General features: G+C 53.3%; 1 protein-coding gene across 1 annotated transcript; it reads left to right on the top strand.

Moving 5' to 3' along the window:
- Positions 1 to 2,299: 2,299 nt before the first annotated feature.
- AMER3 (APC membrane recruitment protein 3) lies at positions 2,300 to 12,109 on the top strand. The gene is made up of 2 exons (XM_060015743.1): positions 2,300 to 2,355; positions 8,425 to 12,109. Exon 2 carries the CDS (start codon positions 8,440 to 8,442, stop codon positions 10,849 to 10,851), a length of 2,412 nt encoding a protein of 803 aa, XP_059871726.1. The 5' UTR covers positions 2,300 to 2,355; positions 8,425 to 8,439; the 3' UTR covers positions 10,852 to 12,109.
- The last annotated feature ends 2,512 nt before the right edge of the window (positions 12,110 to 14,621 follow it).

Here is a 14,621-nt window from a genome sequence, read left to right as displayed (position 1 = left end):
TTTTGGAAGTAGGTAGAGATGATGGTATACAACTATGTAATGTACTTAATGACACCGAACTGTACACTTAAAACCTGTTAAATTGAAAATTCTATGTTATGCATATTTTGCCACAATTGAAAAAAAGAAAAAGAAACTCTGTTCAGTTTGTTTTTAGGATGGACGTTTTAAAATATAGATAAATGTAAAAGAACAAGAAACCGTCTAGCCATAGCCATAGCCACTTCATCTGATAGTACCCCTCACACTAGTTTGTTTGAGATTGGGGAGGACATCTCGCTGCAGGGGAACTGACCTGAGTCCCAGACTGCCTCTTGCCATGCCCATCCTTGGAGCCATTGGCCGTCCTCCCTGGTCAGCCATCTGCTCCAAATTGTGGCCCCTGAAGCATGTTCTTCTCCAAGTTGACAGTCCCAGTCCTGCCAGCCTTCCTCAGAGGTGTGGGGTTCCACCCCCTCACCTCCCAGTCCCTTCAGATGTGGGCCCCACATGGAACTGGGTTCTCGGGCTGCAAACCTGGAGCTTTGCACACCCACTCATGCAGCTGGCCAGATCAGCATCATAGGCTGTTGTTAAATTTGTGCTCACAGTTAAGTGAAATCCTCTGGGTCTGTCGGAAAGCAAGGGGTGTGGCCAGGGGGCCTGAGATCCTCCAGTCAATCAAGGCACCTGGGAGCCCAGGTCAAGAAAACCCTAAGAGCCCATGCCAGGAAAGAAGAGGGTTATAGCCACAGCCTGAAAATGCAGATGAGAAAACTAAGTCAGTGTATTACAAAAATAACATAAAGTAAGTTTATATTAAAACAGTTTAAAGAAAAAATCTTTCAGTAATATCTAAACTGGGAAATCTTGGTGTGAAAGGTCTTTCCAGGGGTCCTTGGAGAAGACCAGATCCCATGTCTTGGGGAAAAAAATTATATATATGTGTGTGTGTATTATATAGTTTATTTATATATATAAATATATTTTATTTATAATATATAATTATATATAGTTTGTTTATTACATATAAATATATGTTATATGTAATACACAAACTATGTATATGTTATATATATGTTATATATGTTATGTGTATATATATATATATATATATATATATATATATATAGTGTTTTTTTTTGCGGTACGCGGGGCTCTCACTGTTGCGGCATCTCCCGTTGCGGAGCACAGGCTCCGGACACGCAGGCCCAGCGGCCATGGCTCACGGGCCCAGCCGCTCTGCGACATGTGGGATCTTCCTGGACCGAGGCATGAACCCATGTCCCCTGCATTGGCAGGCGGACTCTCAACCACTGCGCCACCAGGGAAGCCTTATAGTTTGTTTTTGTTTGGGGTTTTTATACCCCAAAATAAGGATGTTTTTAAACTGTCTAACAGGAGGAAGTAGATGGCTTAGAATAGTTTTCACTGACAATAGGGTGACAAGCTGAGCATTGACTAGACCAATTATCACTCAATGGAAGATGTTAAGGGAAAATTTGTCCTTGTAATGCTGTAATGGGGAAGAAGGGAGACCATAATAGGAGAGGCTAATCTTTGTTAACTTAAACTGGTGAGGACTGTGGAGCCTAGGGGATCCTACACTTGATTCAGGGTTATGTGGCGTGAGGCACAGATCCAACTATGTTTCTATGTAATAGGGGGGAAATTGATTCTGGGAACTCTGAAGGCCAGAAACTGCCAGGAAAGGTCAGGACTATACCATCAACATGGGGGGAGGGAGGACATCTGGCCTAACAGTGAGTCAGTCACTGGCTAGAAAGACGATTCAACTCCAAGAAATGCAAGAAGGGGGCCTCACCCAAAGGTGGTGGGTGATCCTTGCTGAAGGAGGGGCCTGCGGTGGAGCTGCTCTTGACTGCGGTGACTGGGGTGGGATGATCTCAAGGTGACTAATGATAAAGAAGGCTGCTGATTTATGACAAAGCCAGCCCAGACCAAGGAAGGACGTCTGTATCCAGGGGATTTTTTTTTGGAAATGGGAACAGGGAGGGAGCCCATCAGGCTCAAAGAAAGGAGTGGCCTTCGTCATCCACGGAGCCCTGACCTCTTTTGGGCCTCAGCCCAAGCCTGGACTGCAAGACTCCTTCCTACTTCCTCCCAGCGCTCTCTGCCTGTACTCTCCCCCCTCACCCCACTCCACCCCGCCCCACCAGCCCTGCCTGTGCTCCGCCCCTCACCCATGCTCCTGGCACTTCTCTCCGAGCCATCCCGGAGTTGCTTACTCCATACTTTATTCCTGCTCCCAGCGTGCAGACCCTCCTTCCTCAGCTCAGCGGGGAGAGAGTCCCACAACACTTCTGCCCCTCCCGCAAGACTGCGGCAGGCCACAGCACCGGCAGACGCCACACTGTGAGTACCTGTGAGGGGAGCACCTCGTTCCTTCCCATTAGTCATATAATCAGGCCCAAGAAAGGCACTCTGTAAGGAAGGCTCTTGAAGACTCTGTCCCGCATCTCGAGATTGGCCTGCTCCTTCTTCCAAACCCGCTCCGAATCCTGGGGAGGGCTCGTGACTCGGCCCTTCCGACAGGGTTGGCTAACTGTGCCCCGGCGCTGCGTGCTGTGGAGGCTAGGGGCACCCACACCTGCGCGCTCTCAGGAGTTCGGACCGCGGCGGGGAAATACGGTCGGAGGCAAGGGGAGACGACTGGGCGGCTGTCAGTCTGGGGAGCCCAAGAGGCTGGGCCTGAGGGATGCAGAACCACAGCCCTGCGGGGGAGGGCAGAGACGCACGGAGGCAGATACCGGAATAAACACGAACAAAGCGAGACCGAGCGAGGTCCGGGCGGCGGCCCTGCCAGAGCGGTCCCCACCCGGCCCCGCGCGCCGCCTCGCCCACTACAGCGCGGGTGCGCCTACGCGCCCGACAGGCTCTTTGCCGGGCCCCGCCCCGCCGCGGCGCGATTGCCCTCCGGCTGCTAAACCCTTGCGGGCCCGCCTCCTGCCGCGGCCTCCCAGCCCCTCCTGCGGCTAAGGGAGGGAGCCGGCCCTCGGCCTCCCAGGGTCCGGCGGGCGCGCGCTGCGCCGGGAGCTGACCGTGGTGCTGAGCGCTCAGCTCGGGATCTGGCGCGGCTCCCGGACCTGCCAAGGCCGCGTCCTGCGACGCTCCAGGCCCCAGCGGTAAGTCGCCAAAGCCCCGTGGATGTAGGCGTGGAGCGGAGGAGGGCAGCGATTTGGAAATTTTTGTGCGTTTTTCGCGCAATGGGCGGGCTGAGAGGAGGAACCAGTGTCTGCACTCTGTCCACTCCGTGATGCGGGGTCTGGGAGCGATGACACAGACCTGAAAAGGTCTGGGCTACGGAAGGGGGGAACCTTGTCCCCTCGGATGCGGGTACTGGGAAGGGACGAGTAAGACTGGAGACCCATCTTTTCTCCACTGGGCAGGCCAGGAATGCCCAGAGACTCCCTTAGAAAAAGTAGACCAGGACCTTCGCTCCCCAAAGGTCCCTTTGTCTCCCCAACGTGGGGGCTGGGTGAATTGGTGATGTTCTAAACACTGCAGATTCTATTTCTGCTTCATTCCCCACCCCACAGCCATCCCAGAACATAGAGGCTGTCCCTCCCCGAAGTGGCCTTCACTCCATCACCCTGAAGGTTTTGGCTTAGACAAGGCAGCGTCTTACAGAGATAAACTACTGCCCTATACATAGCCTGTCCACCCCAATGTCCAGGATGTCCCTGGGCGGGGCTTCCCTCATAGGTTCCTACTCTCTTATCACCATTCACCCCTTTGTGTTTCATGTTTGTGATTTTCCTGGATATTGGGGGTGGGGCAGGAGAAGGCAGGGTAAATACCAAAGCTATTAGTCAAAATTTTTATATTTCCAAACTGTTTCTGTTGCACGTGTGTAGCTCCAAGGTTTTTATTTTACTCCATGAAATACCTGGTCATTTTAATGTTCAAAAAGGAAAGAAAAACATAAAATTACCTTACCAAAAGGAAAAGAAAATTCTAGGCAGTTGAGCTAAAGTTAGTCATAATGTAGAAAAGCAGCAAATGGAATTACTTCATTTGCTCAATTTGCAGTAAGTTCGTATGCATGCACACGCTCTGTGTAAGATGCTGAGATGTAAGCTTTCACACGTGGGAAGCCTTTGCCACCACTTTCTTTCCCCTGGACCTTCCTCTGGCTCCTAACCTGCCCTCTTGTGTCCACGCTTCCTCCTATTTTACTTTCTCACCCACACCTGGAGTGACCTGTTAAAACTGAAAATTGGCCTTCCTGGCTGGCAAATGATGGGGGAGTCTCTCTCAGCCTCCACAAAGAGGGTGTCTAGCCACAGGGTTACAAGGCAGATTGTGCATTTTTGCAACTGAGAATCTGGACACATGGCCTTTGCCCTCAGGAAATGAGAATGCCAGCACCTGGCTGTCCAGATAAATCCCACTTGCCCCTGAGAATTATCATGAAAGATGGCCGCTCAGCTTGACTGCAGTTGGGCAGTGGGTCTTCTGACCTCTCAGGGAGTTCTCACCCATGTCACATATGGACCCCACATTTCCAAAGAGTCGGGATCTGGTAAAATGTTTTAACATGGAAACTGAATGGACTGAACACACACTGAATTTCACCTGATTGCTCCAGTATTTTGCAAGTTTCTGGTTCATTGTTCTGGGCCTTAGTGCTTATTGTCCTAACAACGTGCAAAGTGTTAAATAGACTCAGGAAATAGGGTTGGCAATGTTAGTGACATTTGGTCCCAACACCTATAGCAATGACAGCTATTTTGAAAGACCATTTTCCAACTTTAGAGTGTGGTGAAATTTCCAATTGCTCATGATTTTAAATCAGTAACTATTCCAAGAATTTGATTTTAAATCAGTAATTATTACAAGAATTAAGAAACTAGAAGTTTTATTTATAGAGATCAGTATCAAATAAACCATCTTATATTCTGTAGTTGCAAAATTCTGCACACAGTGAAATAATCTTTATCATGCCTGGTTGAAGTTATTTCCCAAAGGACAGTAATAAAAATATTTTTCTAAAACATGGAAAAAAATAAATGCAACAGAAATCTCATAATGAATATCTCCAAAATTTCTTGCCATAGAAATTATACTACCTTCCGTTACAATTTTTCTAAGTTTGTGAGCTATACTTTTGCTTTTAATCTTCATTTTCATTATGCTTTCCAAAATTTCTCACAAAACCACATTTATTATTCAATGTTTAGATTTCCCACGAAGAGGAGATTGAGCTGTTAGTTCATAGAATGTCTATCAGTTAAGAGCACACGTTTAGTATCAGACAGGCTTGGGTTCAAATCCTAGGTCTGTTACTTACCACCTGTGTGACCTGGGCCAATCCACTGACTTTTCTGCACCTTAATTTCTCCTTTATCAAATGGGGGTTACAGTAGTATGTCCCTTATAAGGTTATGGGCCAAGCACTCTGCCTGGTTAGGTAGAGGGAACAAAGACTCAGATACAGGTCTTCCCACTCCAGAGCCCAGAAAATAACCGCTATGCTGTGTGTACCCAAACCCACCAGAGCTAGGCTACAAAAGGTTGTGGGGAGTGGAAATGGGGTCTGCAGGTACAGGGGGAAGACTTGGGCACATGCCACCTGGCAGGAGGCAGAAAGGCAGCTTGAGGGACTGACCCACTGTCCAGGATGCTGCCACCAAGAGCTGGACTGCAGCCATATCCAAGCCTGGGCTCTGCAGCCTTCCCTGACACGGTGCCTGCTCCCACTATCTTCTGGCCAAAGGCCCCAGGTGTTCCTCTGCAGGGGAGGAAGCATTGCCCACAGGTGGGAGTGGGGTGGAGGCCATGACACTTGCCCTGGGAGCCTCTGCAGTGCCCACTTTGCCAGCCCTTTTCATCCTCTTTGGCTTTAACATTGCCACCTGGGCCTGGAGACAGCCCCTCCGCCCGCCTCCAGGACCCCATGTTGAAGCATTTCCGAGACTCTCCGGAGGGGACCGGGAGGCCTCTTTGGCAGTGGGCGTGAAAGGCATGCAGGCCAATAAAGCCACTTGCCTGCACACCTGCTCTATTCCTCCCTCACAGACTGTGGACTGAGGGAGAGTGAATCCAGATGCTCCCTATGGAGCACTCCTTATGGAGAGCCCAAGAAACCAGCCAGAGGACCAACTGGCAGGTCCCTCACTGCCAAGGAGAGGCGGGGACAATGAGGCAGATGGAGCCTGGGAGCGGGGTACCTGTGAGGAACAGCACACCAGGGCGGGGGGGGCATCTCAGGGGGTGCTCTTCAGCACTGCCTTCTTTTTCTTCTTCTTTTTTTTTTTTGAGTTATGTTTTATTTGGTGGGATTTTTAGGACTTCAAGCCCAGGAGGCAGCATCTCAAGTAACCCTGAGACAACTGCTCAGAAGAGGCAAGCGGGGGAATCAGGTTATATAGAAGTTTTGCAACAAAGGGCAGGTAGTCTGAACGTCAAAATATTATTGTTAATTAAAGAAAACCTGCTATCCCAAGTTAAGGAATTTAGCACTTTTCTGTGTATGGGAAGATGCAAGATTCTGGGCTCACTGAAATCATTCCTTTGATATGCACCTCAGCTACCTGGGCCAGCATCCTGTGTTTTCACATCCTGAGTTTCCTGAGGGCTGATCGTGGGAGTGGCTGCAGTCTGATGGCTGCTAGATGGCAGGTATTCTTTCCTTCCTGAGTTTCCTCAGGGCTCACTGGCTCATATTGGAGGGCTGCAATCGCTGATGACTGTGACATCCTTTGTTTACTGATATAGCATGGCCCTCTTTTTTTTTTTTTTTTTTTTCTTTTTGCGGTTCCCGGTCCTTTCGTTGCGGAGCACAGGCTCCGGACACGCAGGCCCAGCGTCCATGGCTCACGGGCCCAGCCGCTCTGCGGCATGTGGGATCTTCCTGGACCGAGGCATGAACCCGTGTCCCCTGCATCGGCAGGCGGACTCTCAACCACTGTACCACCAGGGAAGCTCCTGCCTTCTTTTGATGTGGTCTTGTGGGTCTCCAAACTCACCCCAAAGGCAATGGTTTAAAACTAGACCCTTGCTCCTCTCCCCCAAACCAGCTCTTAACACAGGTACCTTCCTTGCCTTTGCTCACATCTCATCCTCTCCACTTTCTGGACTTTTCCCACTCCTATGGTCCCCCTCATGGCATGAATCCTGGCCTCAGTGTTTATGACTTCTGGCCTGCTTGTCTTTCTTTATTTAGTTGCTAAATCCTAGTGTTTCTTCCTTTGAAAGACCCTATGACTTTACCCCTCTTTTTCATGCTTAGAACTGCAGTTTCCATCTAGACCTTATCTCCATATACCCAGTCCATTTTAGCTTCCTCTTGTGAGTCTTCTCTGTTCAGAGCCTCTCTCCTGATTTAGTCCATCCTCCACTCAGACAGCAGATAAATGGTCTCAGACCATCAGCTTCATTATGCCACTGCTTCCACCCACTCCCTCAGAAGACTTCAGTAGCTCTTCCCTGACTGGGGGTAAGGCCAAACTCCCCAGCTGTGCAAGGATGATCAAGTTGTTAACACCCTTACCACCTTCCCACTCCCGAACCCAGGACAGACATCAATAAGCTATTCCAGCACTCTTTCCCATTGAACTCAGACTGGGCATCAGAGCCTTTCTCTGGATGGCACTCCAGGTAGCAATGTTTATCAGTTAGGACGTCCACGAAAGACGACCCCTGCCTGCTCTTCCAGCTCATGGTGTGCTGTGTGTGGCCCGTCTGCCTGTTCCTGGTCTCCTGCTTGTCTCCTCCCTTTGCCTTCTGCCACATTGCTCTCTCCTCCGTGCGCAAGCTCTCGTGCACCATGAGATGCTTGGCTGTGCCTTGCCTGATGGCCTCTGTGTAGACTGAGTCTTCCCTCCTCAAACAGATGCAGCAGTCCTGGAGGGCATGCATGTGTCTTCCCTCCCCCCACACCCACATGGCCCACTGCGCCCAGCCCAGGAAGTAGGCTTGGGTTTCCCTGTCTCTTGCATGAAGGAAGCAACTTATTTATTGAGTCCTCTGCTTCATCCACTCAGAAGGGCCATGATACTCCTCCTAAGGATATGGTGCTGTGGGTAGAGTGCCGGGCCTGGACATGGAAGTCTAACTTGCCCAGATAAGCTCTGAAAGGATGCTCAAGGGAGTCGCAAGATCACGACTACAGGAGTACCAGACCCCAGTATGCTCTCATTTTGTCTCCTGTTGTCTGCCTTTAAGCACATGACTTAACTTCTCTGGGTATTGGGTATCAGTTATCTACAAAGGCTGGAGCAGCAAGCCTGTGGATGTGGCAGTTCCCATCTCCCTCTCCTCTTGCCTCCACAGAGGATCCAAGCTCTGATGTCAGAGCTCAGCTCCCATGCCAATGTGGGCAGTGGGGGGGTGGGTGGGTGGGGGAGGCAAACACATGTCTTCTAGAACCACAGGCGTCCATCTTGGATACCGAGTGCCTCCTTCTTTCCTCCACAGCAGCAGGGACACTGCAGCATGGAGCTGAAGAGAGGAAAGACATTCATCAAATCTAGCCTGCAGATTGACCATGAGAAACCCCCAGATGCAGCAGCCACTGCCCCGGCCACGGAGGATGCAGTCTCACCAGGAGGGCAGCAGCGACCCCACAGTGAGAGGGGCCCCCAGGTCAGTCCCAGCACCCAAGGATATGACAGGTGCTCCGACAAGGGGGCCCAGCCAGACGCCAACGGGGGGCCTGCAGCTCTCTGTGGGACCACCTTCAAACTGGTGCAGAAGAGCAAGACTCAAGACACTGTGCCCAGGGCTGACAGGGCAGCCGCAGCTACAGGGCAGCTGGTGGGCAGCGCAAGCTTCCCAGGGCCCCCCAGGAGCCAGCGCATGATTGACTACCGCCACTTTGTGCCCCAGATGCCCTTTGTACCAGCTGTGGCCAAGAGCATCCCAAGGAAGAGAATTTCCCTGAAACGACCCAAGAAATGTTTTCGGAATCTATTCCACATCCGCAGAAACAAAACTGAGAATTTGGCCTCGCTGGCAACCAAGGGGAAGAGCTTGTCCTCCCCTGAAGGCCCATCAGAGGCTGGAGGGCAGCAAGGCACAGCTTGCTTCCCCTTGGGCGAGGGGCTGGGACTGGACAGCCTGTGCCAGGACCTGTCTGACAGTGAGTTCCTACCCGACTCCTCCTTTGACCTCTGCAGGGCCCTGTGTGAGGATGTGGCCTCGCTCAAGAGCTTTGACTCACTCACCGGCTGCGGGGAGATCTTTGCAGACGAGAGCTCAGTGCCCTCCCTGGAGCTGCATGAGGGCCTGGAGAGCCCTGCCCGGGCATCCCAGGCCCCTGACTGCATGGCTTCCAGGGGCCCCTTCCAGGGCAGCGTAGAGCAGCTGGCATCGCCTGCCCAGAACGAGATGTCTGACTTTGACAAGTTCTGGGACCGTGTGAATCACTCGGTGAGGCAGCAACAGCGCGCCCTGCTAGGTCCGTGGCTGGGGGGCCCCCAGGGGTCAGACACAGACAAGCCCAGGCCAGATGCAGCTGGGCTTGCTGAGCTCCCCCTGTGCCCATGCAGGGACCCCCACGGTGGCTCCAAAGCCAGCTCCATAGACACGGGCACGCCCAAGAGCGAGCGGCCAGAGTCTGTGTCCACGAGCGACGAGGGCTACTACGACTCCTTCTCACCAGGCCTCGAGGAGGACAAGAAGGAGGCCCCGAGCCCAGGCACACCCGCAGCCGCCTTCCCCAGGGACAGCTACAGCGGAGACGCCCTCTACGAGCTCTTCTATGACCCCACCGAGGGCCCTGGGAGCCCGAGCCTGGACGACGACCTGTGCGTGTCTGAGAGTCTGTCGGGGCCGGCCCTGGGAGCCCCGCTGTCCATGTGCAGCTTCCACGTGGGGGCAGAAGAGAACCTGGCCGCCGCTCCAGGCCCAGACCTGCTCAGCCAGAGCTTCCTGCAGAGCTCCTGGAGGGGCAAGGAGTGCCTGCTGAAGCTCTGCGACACCGAGCTTGCCATCACCATGGGCATTATCAACTGGCTCCGCCGGAGCCCAGAGCTCCGTGTCCCGCCTGCCTCGGCCCCCAGGGAGCCTGCAACGCCCCCGGGAGGACTGGTGGAGAAACCAGGAGCTGGCTCTGAGGTGTGCCTAGGTCCAGTGAAGCTGGAGGGCGGGGGGACCCGGGCCTTAGATGCGGGGAGGACCTCCGTGAGCTCAGCACCCAGCAGGCAGGAGCTGTGGGCATGTTCGGGCCCCAAGGGCCCGCTTGCTGGAGTGAGTGAGGTCCTAGCGGGGACCAAGCAGGGGACCAGCTCTCCATCCAGGGACCCCCCTCTGGAGTGTGTGCAGGTCTCTGGGGAAGAAGGGACACAAGGCCACCCTGAAGGCTCGTTCTCCTCTGTGGGGTCTGCAGCCCCCATGGCAACCAACACATCCAGCAAAAACAAGGTCCCAAACCCCTCTGCCTGGCCTGGCTCCCAGGAGCCCAGTTTTCCTGGGAACCTGGGGTGTTTCCAAGGTCCCTGGAGGCCAGGTCTCGGGGGGAGCACCGTGGATTTAGAGCTCACTCTGACAGGCTGTGTGGCCCGGGTGGCAGCCCTACAGATCCACCCAGACTGTCAGCCCCCCAGGCAGAACACAGGTAGCGGGCTCCGCGGGCAGCCTCAGGCCAGGGGCCCTGACGTTCTGCAACAGAAACAGCCTGACAGCTTCCCTAGCATGGCTGCCCTATGTGGCCTGCCCTCCCTGGCCAGCCCACTCCACAGCCCACAGGACCAGAGGTGCCCAGGCCGCATTCTGGACCTGAGCCAGATCAGGGTGGAGCCCGCCAGGCTGGATGCCCAGGCCCATGCCTCTGTGGAGGACCAGCCTCTGCAGCTCAGCTCAAGGGCTATAGAGCAGGCTGCACACAGGAGCCAGCTGGACTCATAGCCCCCTCAGTCCTGCTGCCTGGGATCACCTGCCAGGAATTCTGGCCCTCACTTCCAACAGCCAGTGGGAGGGGGCCCACTCTGCAAGTGCCCCAGAAAGCCGCTGCAGCTTCTTGGACCACGAGGGCATCCTCTGCAACCAGCAGGAAGTGCGAGCTCCCAGGCCAGCATGGCTGAGACCCACCTTTGGAACGGTCTTGTGTCTTTGTGGTCACACTCAGGAGAGCCTAAGACCCAAATCTCCACCCTTTGTCCCCGATGTGAGGACTGTATTGAGGGGGAGGGGGTGGCAGGACTCAGTGGGGCGGGGCATTTTAACATGGAGGCATCCATAGCTGAACCCACCAGCTCAGCCAGAATAGGTCCCGGGCAGCCCAAGGCCAAGGACAATCGCAAAGCTTCTAGTGCTCTCAAAATGTGCCTCACCGATTTTCCCACCAAAAAATGAAGCGTCTAAACCCAGATGTGAAGTAGCCACATTTGACCACTCCTCATACAGCATGTCAGAGAGAGGAGCTCGGGTTTGAAACTGATGGGATGGAAATGGTACATATTATAAAGGGTACATATTGTGCTGATAACTCTGCACAAGGGTTGAGAGTAATAAATGTGAGTGGGGGGTCTGAGGCTCAGGAGTAGGCGCTTGAGACAGGGGTAGGGGGCTGCAGATGAGCTTGGGAGTGCCCACTTGCCCCACCCCAGCCTGCTCTCCACCCCCAGGATGAGCAGCCACAGCCTTCGGGACCCTGAAGGGCTTCTCTGAGGGAATCGGAAGCAGAACCAGCCATCTCAGCAAGAGCCTTGAACCAGCAGATGCCATGCATTCCTGTGCAACCTTGCCAGGGCTGGCCAGACCCTGCAGACTCTGGCCTATGGGTGTTCTCTGTCACAAAGCATCCCATCCAAACAATGATTTTCCCCAGCTTGCATTCTCTAACTGAGCTACAGGTGGCAAGATACTCTTGGGGAAGAAGCTGACTGATTCTCCACACTGCCATTCTTGCCCTCCATGCTGCCAAGCATTCTAGCCTCCCGCTTCAGGAAGGCTCACCTTTGAATGAGGCTGTATCCCCCAACCCCTCGAAAGCCACATGTGCACAGCACCAAACATTCAGAATCACAGAGGGAAAGGTGGCTCGCACCTCAGGAAGGGCAGGTGTCTGTCTGGCCAGCCTCAGGGCAGCAGGCCAGCAGCCAGCCCCCTGCCAGGGTTCCCTACGATTAGATCCTGCCTCAGCTGCCCTGTTGTGGTGAGGTGCCAGGCGGGGGTGGGGGGTGCGTGGGGGGGGAGTATGCCACAGGCAGCTATGAAGCTTTTTCTAGAAGAGAGGCCAGCCTAGAAAGGGGGCAGGCCCAGTGATGAGGGAGGAATTCCAGATGGAGGGATGCAGTCTGGCAAGCTGACCACAGGCTGGGGCCTCTCCTGATTGTCTGAGGCTTTGTTTCACGCTAGAACACGCTCCACGGCCCTCATTAACAACTGCTTCCTGGGGCCCACTGTGTGGAGGATGCATGCAGCACATGGGAGGTTCAAAAGGGCATGACAGGGCTCCTGACCAGGCCCATCGAGACAGGACACAAGGAAGGTCAGGGCTAGCCTTTCTGGGAAGCCACACTTGACCCTTCCTCCCAGGACTGCCACAAGTGGTCACGACAGCGTTATTGGGCCTAGATGGGAGCAGGTGACATGTGGAGTAGCTCGCTGCATCCCTGCAGCAATCGGAATGCAGCTGCTCTCCTGGTTTCTGACATGGAAACCGAGGCCAGGGTGCGGATGTGGCTTGCCCATGACACACTCGGGCAGTGTGTGGGACTGATGGTGTCGGAGCCGAACCCCGGCTCCTAGGGTCCAGCTCTCGGTAGGCTCCTGCCATGAACACCCCTCTCGAAGCCTCCTCTCCTCCCTTCTTTTAGGGCACAGGTGTCTGGGTTCCAGGAGTGCATCTCCGTTACTTTGTACCGCACCTGAGCAGAGCAAGTGCTCAGTAAATACTGTTACAAGAATGAAATATCAAAAGGTTGTACATGGTTTTCTGATTTCTTGTTGCCTGTGGGCCTTGTGTCTAGAGAGCAGCAGAGTTGGGTTTAACCTGGCAGAAGTTCTGATGGAGACTTCCTTGATGTGACACAATGACTTCTGGAGATGTGGAAGAACCAGCCTGGTCCAAGAGCACTGGGAAGGGCAGGAACCAAAGTGGTCCAGGTCAGGAGAGGCCTGGAGTCAGGAGGGCAGTACCAAAGGGGACCCAGGGCTCAGAGTCCATGGTGAAGCAGGTGCACGGTGACCCAACAGCAGGGCAGCAGAAACAAGGACTTAGGACCATGCCTACTGGGAGGAAATATTGCCCAGTGGCTCTCAATCTGGGGAGCATTTTAGGCAATCCCAGCACTGCAGAGATTCTCACTCAGCAATCTGGGGAGTGGTCCCAGCAGTGGTGTTCTAGGCGCCCTGCTGGGAGAGTGAAAGAGGCTGTGTGATCTTCCTCTTGTGTGCACTGAGTCAAGGGTCCCTCAGCCCATCTCTCTTTCTGTACCCCACCCCTCAGGCTGCCCTCCCCAGCAAGATGGGTCCAGGCAATGCCATTCTGACTGGGCTTCACAGTCCTCAAGGATGTCCTCGAGGTGACGCACTGGGAGGAAGAGGGGAACTTCAGGGTCCAGCTCCTGGGACAGGTGCCTAACCCAGTGATGGGTGTGGAAGAGACCTGCTTGGGGCATTTTCATAACTCTGGTCAATTTCCAGCCCTCTCATTCACACGTGGCTGTAGAGGTTATAGAAGAGTTTTCCCATGTAAAGTAAAATCCTGAGAAGTAGGTCCAGTTGTCCCCAGCTCACAGATGTCCCAGGGTCACACAGTGGTGGGTGAGCTGGGGTTCACCCTGGAGCCTGTGCACTGTGCTTCTGCCCTTCCAACCTTCTGAAGTTGAGTTAGAAAATAGGAAGGTACCCAGGCAGCCTCCCAGCTGGGGGAGGCCTGGGCCCTACAGCAGGGTGGCCAGGGTGGACCAGGAGGGCAGGGAAGAGAGCAGGAGAAGGTGCTGGAAAGAAGAAGGAGGTGAAGGCCAGCACAGGTTGGGGAAGTGCCTGCCAACTACATTGGGGGTGCTTCTTACCTTTCCTGGCTCTTCAGTTTATTTATTTGTTTGTTTGCTTATTTATTTATTTATTTTTATAAAATGGGGACAAATATACAGAATACAAAACTCAAATGACACAGAAGGGAGAACAATGAAAAGTGAGTCTCCTCCAATTCCTCCATTACCCCCTGTTGTTTTGAATCAAAGTTAATACCCACTTACTACAACCAATTCAAACAATGCCAAGTGCAGAGCCTCCTCTTCCCTGTCCTTCTTGAACATTGGGTGTGTCCTCAGACCCTTTCTCTGCCCATGACATAAACACACATGGACTTGAACCTTTTTTCTTACTGCACACCATATCACAGATGTCTTCCTTGAACTAAGCAGGCACCAGGAGCACACAGGTTCTCCATTCTCTTGAAAGCTGCACAGCAGTCTCCTGTATGTGGCAAGTGATTTAAACACTCTCCTGTTGATGGATAGTCAAGTTATTTCCCATTTTTGCTGTTACAAACAATGCTGCACGCACTCCTTTTTCTCCTAAATGTTCTCTCTGAAAGTCCTCTTCAAAACTATAAAAGTGAAATTTAACAAGGAACAGATGTAATTTTTAAAATGAACAGTGCATCCTGCTTCTATGTCTCCACCCCAATGCCCACCTACCTTAAGGGCCTGATGTTAATGGCCTGG

Source organism: Delphinus delphis, chromosome 7 (assembly GCF_949987515.2).
Source record: "Delphinus delphis chromosome 7, mDelDel1.2, whole genome shotgun sequence".
In the NCBI taxonomy this organism is placed as follows: Eukaryota; Metazoa; Chordata; class Mammalia; order Artiodactyla; family Delphinidae; genus Delphinus; species Delphinus delphis.
Note: the sequence above shows the minus strand (reverse complement) of the source record. Positions and strands in the feature narration are given on the sequence as shown.

What these genes read in the sequence shown, in the direction of transcription:
- AMER3 (XM_060015743.1), top strand. Translation starts at nt 8,440, where the DNA reads ATGGAGCTGAAGAGAGGAAAGACATTCATCAAATCTAGCCTGCAGATT.